The sequence below is a fragment of the Miniopterus schreibersii genome (genome assembly GCF_964146895.1).
Source record: "Miniopterus schreibersii genome assembly, chromosome: 3".
NCBI lineage: Eukaryota > Metazoa > Chordata > Mammalia > Chiroptera > Miniopteridae > Miniopterus > Miniopterus schreibersii.
The window spans coordinates 95,652,161-95,658,160 of NC_138103.1; the positions used below are offsets into that span (position 1 = coordinate 95,652,161).

The window sequence follows — 6,000 nt, forward strand, 5'->3', positions numbered from 1 at the left end:
CTGACTCTTTAAATACGGCCAGGGTTTTGGAAAGTGGAGGGAGAGGAGAGGGCGTCGACCTGGTTTTGCTGCTGGCGTGGAGAGGAGGCAGCCTCCCAGGTGAGAGGAGAGGACTGGGCCAAGGTGTGGAAGCAGGACTGCTCAGGAGGAGCAGGTGCCTGAGCTGAAGGGCATCTGTGAAGGGCTTGGCGATCCCACCAGAACAGTAGGATCAGGCCAGACTATGAAGAACCCAGAGGTCACCCGGAGAAACTTAGACTTCATTTGAAAAGCAGTGGAGAGTGGACAGGCTTCTGAGCAGGGGTGTGAAATGCTATGAATTCCCTCATCCCTGAGTGTCTCTTTGTCTCTTAACCATATCATATCATCATGTCTCTCCATTTTACCGGACTCTTTGAAAAATTATTTGCATCTCTTTACTTAAACAGGTCTGAAATATTTGGAAACACAGTTGGCAGTCATTCTAAGCTGTTAAATTCACACAATCCACAGACATTTACTGTTTGCACTGAAACTATGTGTTGCGTGACCCTTTCCAGCATCTTATATTTCACACTTTCTTTCGTAAACATCAGCTTTCTTCCCCACTTTGCATGAGGAGGGCATAAGTCAGTACAGGCCTAGAATTAGTAGGGACAGAGCACCTCAGAACTAGACAAATGCAGTGAGAGGCAGGTGAACAAGTGTCGCACGTAGGAGAGGGGAGTCACCAGTTGTGGGGATTGGCCCCCCTTTTTATCTTCTTGACAGACATCATTCTGGGTGAGGTCCAGTCCCCCGTGGAGATGTCCTGACTCCAGGGAAGCTGGGGTCCACGCGGCTCTTTTTAAGTGTGTCCTCCCCCCACTGCAAAGAGCCTCGTCAACCTGCAGCGTTACCTCCACGGAAGTCCTCCTGCGTCTTGGACGGCACGGTTCCTCCTTGCACAGGACTGTCTCTGCTGTGGCAGGAGACATTTGGGGCCGCTACTGGCTGTGTTCCAGGAGAGCACCTTGACGTATTGACCCCCAAACTACCTCCACACATTCCCCAGTCTTCCCTGGCTGAGGGTGTCTGACCCCAGTGACCAGGTTTCATGGTATAGGATGGCCTGACCCTCTGGTAGCAGAAGGGGAGTTTGTCTGTCAGCTAGTCAGTCTGTCTGTTCGGTCTCCATCCTTCATTGCCAGAGTGTTTCTGCTGAGTCAGCTGCTTCAACTCTCCTCTTCTTGACCTTTGTGTCTCCCAGTCACTCCACTGAGGGTTGTAATGACAGTCCGTGGACCACCATCATCAGGACTCTCTCATGACTGAATCAAGGGGAGTTGAGCCTGTGACCTGAAAAGGCTTAATTCTGATGTTCTAAAGTGAAAGAAGTCCCCTTTCCAGTAGCATGCTCTATTCTCATTTTCACTAAGCAAAAAAGGAAAGAAAGAGAGAAAGAAGGGAGGGGGGAAAGGGGAGAGAGAGAGAGAGAAAGTCTCTGAAGACACTCAGGCATGCGTCTTGTCATCATTTTTTGTTCCAGATATCCATGTACAAGTAAATAGATCACATTTTAAAATGAACTTTAACCACAGTGGTGTTATTTGAAGATCTCTCAAGATAAGTAGAGCAAAAGCTAGAGTGTGGTTTTTCAGGTTAAAATGTTGTTTGCTTGTATAAACAGTGGGAACTGAAGGTTGTTGCCTAACAGCCCTGTTGGGCAACAGCTCTGTTTACAAGGTCATGTTTGGAAGCAGCAACATTTTTAAAAACATATTTGAAAAACCAAGTATGGATAATTATTTTCATAAGCTTTATTTTACTCCTGCTGGGGGGTTGGCCTGGCTTTGTGGTTAGGAGAGCAGGCTCAGGAGATCACACCAACAAATTGTGTGACCTTGGGCAACTGACCTCATGATGCCTTGGTTTTCCCATCTGTAAAATAGGGTTAATTATTATACATACCTCACAGGGTTCTTGTATGGATTAAATGACTTCATACATATAAAAGTGCTTGGCAGATATAAATCACTCAATATATGTTAGATATTATTATTACTGCTATTATTATTAGTGGTATGTTGGTAATTGCAGTGCACAGGAAATATTTCTGAGCTTCATGACATTATATGTGGAAGAACTAGTAAGCTGGCATGTTATCTCTTGAATTCAGCATCTGCTCTTGGAAAGAAGGAAAGCTGTCCCTGGTGCAGGGCCATGGTGAGAAAAGGTTCAAACTGAAGCCCCAGGAAAACCCATGTGGGAAATATCCTCCTGGAAAACTCAGATTATATGTTGGATTTTATAGTTGTTCAATTAAAGTCACTTATTTCATTTCTACTTTCATAGGTCTGATACAAAAAGGTTATTTTCAAGTAATGTTCCTAAATGATCAAGAAAAGGCTTTGGTTAAATGCGACAAGAGAACACTGTAACTTGGCTAGTAGCGAGTAAAGTCAATTTCCTATGGCAAATATATTTACAAATGCGAATGAACACATGATTTTCTACACCAACCCAACAAATGTAGTTTCTTATAGTGAACACAAGCTGAGTAAATGTGAATTTCCTTTAGCAAACCTCTAAATCAAGCATATAGCCTTAAAGTTAAGGTTTCCATTCAATAGGAGATAACGATAAATCTTTTCATGTTAAAATCAGAATGTTGCAGGAGAATTTCTGTGAAGACCTGATCACATGAGGACAAAATACCTATAAATATAAGTGTGACTTCAAGGGACTCTCATCCTATTTTGTCTTCAAGGTATCTGACTTTAAAATATGCTCCGACCTTCTCCTTTATCTTTATAACAAAATATGATGGCCATTTCAGTGCCTAGTGTTTTCAAAGCTCCTGGGTCAAACATTTCCAAACTCTCTCAAGCTTTGCTCAGTTGACTGCTCCTGAAAATTATGGCCCATGATTTCAGCTATAAACTTAGCCAAGGTTGGTTTAAATATCTAGAGCCTATAAATCTCTCCATCCTACGGAGTGTCAGATAACCACAGGTCGGCTCACTCCTTAATCACCGAGTTGACAGTCAATAGTCAGCTTTAGTTATTGTAAATGTCCTATTCAAGGAAAATGTGTTATTCAGAGTTGGGGTGGGTAGGACCCGTCGTAGTAAGCAGCTTTCTTCTTCACTTAGTTCACTCAAGATTGGCCTTTGGCTGTAGAAGACCTGAGTTTCAAAGAAAGATTCCCTCAAGAAAATGATTCACTATGATTCCTGGCAGTGACTGGTGTAGCAATGTGTGTGTCACTCCACCGAGCTCTCTCATGCCTTCTTGAGTAAAACGGCCACAGTCAAATTGAAACCTTTGGAACTCAGCTCTGCAGAAAAGAAACTTATTCTTAAAGCACTTCCCTAAATCTGTGGGAGGAAAAACAAACTAGAAACCGCACAAACATAATTCTACATTTTCCGCATGTGTTTCTACCTCTCCTACATTGTGATAGTATTTTAAGTTTAGTTTTAAAGATATTTGTGATTTAAAATGTCAGCAAGCTGGGTATTTGATGTGGATGAAAAACAGATCCTCCTATCCCTGATATTTAAAAAATCATGAAGAAATGAGGCAACTGCCACCCCCTCAATCGTATGCTGTTCTAAAGTTCTACAAGTCTGTAGCCATGGTTCATTTAGCATTAGAGCTTTCCTTTAATAGCAGATGGATGCTGCTTTTTATTCATTAATAAGGAAGTAATCTTTTGGCTTACACATTATGTAACTGCTTTTATAAATGTTACTTAATCTAACATGAAAATTCCATTTTTAAATGAGGAAAAGCAGTCACCTAGGTCTTTGATATCTTTCCAAGGGTACAGCTAGTAAGTTGTAGGGCAGGATTCAAACTAAATAGAGTACAATTTTATCAAAGGAAAAAATTAAAACCAACTTACTCTTAATCACTGCTATATATTAAATGATCATTAATACTGTCACTTACAAATGTTTGTAACTTCTCTTTGAATCTCTTCTCAGGATATTAAAATAATTCTCCAAAGGAGTGTGCATGTGCAAGGAAACTGAAGAGAAGTCTCTCTCAAGACTTACAGAGGAAAGGAAATGAAAACAAAAGAGTGTGATTTTTATAATTTGGCAATGAATCTCCCAACATCAAACGTAAACATGGTGTTTGTCATGTATGTTATTGTAAGTGTAGAAATGATCCCTACCAGGTTATGAAGGGCCTTCTTTAACTCAGCGAATATTCTGTAATGAATCTTAAGTTTCTGAGCAGAAATCCAAAATGAGAAGGAATGTATTTTGAAGTGATTCTGAAAAATAGAAGGCACCAGAGCAAGATATTAAAAATCAACACAGGAGTGATCCCTATGAGAAGTATCTAGATGAGGCAGATGCAGTGAAAGTTGCCCCAGAGCTTCACACCAGGGCAGTGCTGCTGTGGACATTTTGTGGGTCTTGCTCTGTGTGCAGTAAATTCCAAGGTTCTTCCCACTAGCCAAGGAGAAGGCCACATTATCAACCACTAGTACATGCTCCTGTAGTCATGCTCCTATAGTCTGTTCATGATTCTTCCATAATAGAATAGAATGTTTCCTGTATAGATAGATGTACAATTAAATCTTTTTAGTTTTATACATTAGCAAATCAAATTCAATGATACTTATCTCAAGAAAGTTTATTTTTAAGTGAAGATAATGTATTCTCAGTGGCCGGGCTCCTATGAAACACCCTCTGGGTCTCCACACCAGCTTAGGATATCCTTCTGAGGACATCTTGCTGGATCCTCCTCTCATAGATGTTGCGAGGTCTCCAAAATGTTGGAGGGCCCCAGCGCTCAGTCTTTTCTATTCACAGTCAGTCCCTAGATGATCCATCCATTTCCATAATTTATGGGCATTATAGAAGCTAATACTAAAATTTCTATTCCCATCTTCCCTGCAAACTTCTCTTTTACTGTCCATTTGATTACCATATGGGTTGGTCATAGGTTGGTCACAAACGCATTTCCACAGCCAACAGAGGAGCCAAGTCAGGTCATATCACCCCTCTGCTCCAATCCTCTGTTGATGTCCATACAGAGCACAGCCCAAGTCCTCACCTTGCTCTCACCCCTTGCTACCTCTCTGATCTCATCTCTTGCTATGCTCCCTCTTGCCCACTCTGCTTAAGAAACAAATCCACCTTGTTGATTCTGGAACACACCAGGCACATACCTGCCTCAGGGCCTTTGCTTTTTTTTCTCTCTCTCTCTCTGCCTGGAATGACTTTCTCCCAAATGTCTCAGCTAGTCCCCTGACTTCCTTCAGGTCTCTGTTCAAATTACACTTTGCCAGTATGGCCTTCCCTCAACACAAAATACAAAATAGAAATAACCCACCACCCCACACAGCTCACCTCCACTTCAGTTTTTTTCCCATTGTTCTTATCAACATCTGGCAAACTATATATTTCCTCTTGTGCTTGTCTGTTGTTCCACTAGGTTGTAAGTTCCATGAAGTCAGGGATTTTGTGTTATTTTCTTTATTGCTATGCCCCCAAACCTAAGACTAAAATAGTAACCAGCTTTACACTGTGTTGATACATTTATGCAAAATGTGTGGAAATGTCACATTAGAATTGTTTATGAAAACAATGAGCAGTTTCTATTGTAGGTGGGAATTATACTCTATTTCTAGGGAGTGACACATCTCCTAAATTCACTTCTGTGAATAAGGTTTACCCAAGGCTTTGTTCCCAAAACCCTTGTCTTCAAGATGAAAATTAGTGACCCAGAAGCATGCGTGGGAAGTGGAGAAGAAACTCTACCAGAGATTTCAGAATTTCAGTTTAGCTGATTTACATGTAATTCTAGTTATGGCCAAATAATTCTAGTTATTCTAGAGAAGGGAACAGAGTAATACAGATGTCTTCCGCTATCCTGAAGTTCACGTTATGCCACTTCACTTTTATGAAAGACCTACATTAATGCAGCAACAACTTTTTTCAAAAAAGTGACAATCTCTTTGGATGTTCTTTCCCTTCTCTTTGTTTCCCCTTCACACCTGACTCTCAGTGTCCATTTATT

General features: G+C 41.1%; 1 protein-coding gene across 1 annotated transcript in view; it reads left to right on the forward strand.

Annotated features, from left to right (window-relative positions):
* SPEF2 (sperm flagellar 2) overlaps positions 1-4,870 on the forward strand; it is a 127,427-nt gene extending 122,557 nt beyond the window's left edge. The window contains exon 41 of the mRNA XM_081131169.1: positions 3,951-4,870. Within this exon, the coding sequence (XP_080987295.1) occupies positions 3,951-3,998 (48 nt within the window). The 3' untranslated portion in view covers positions 3,999-4,870. The remainder of the gene's footprint in view (positions 1-3,950) is intronic.
* The last annotated feature ends 1,130 nt before the right edge of the window (positions 4,871-6,000 follow it).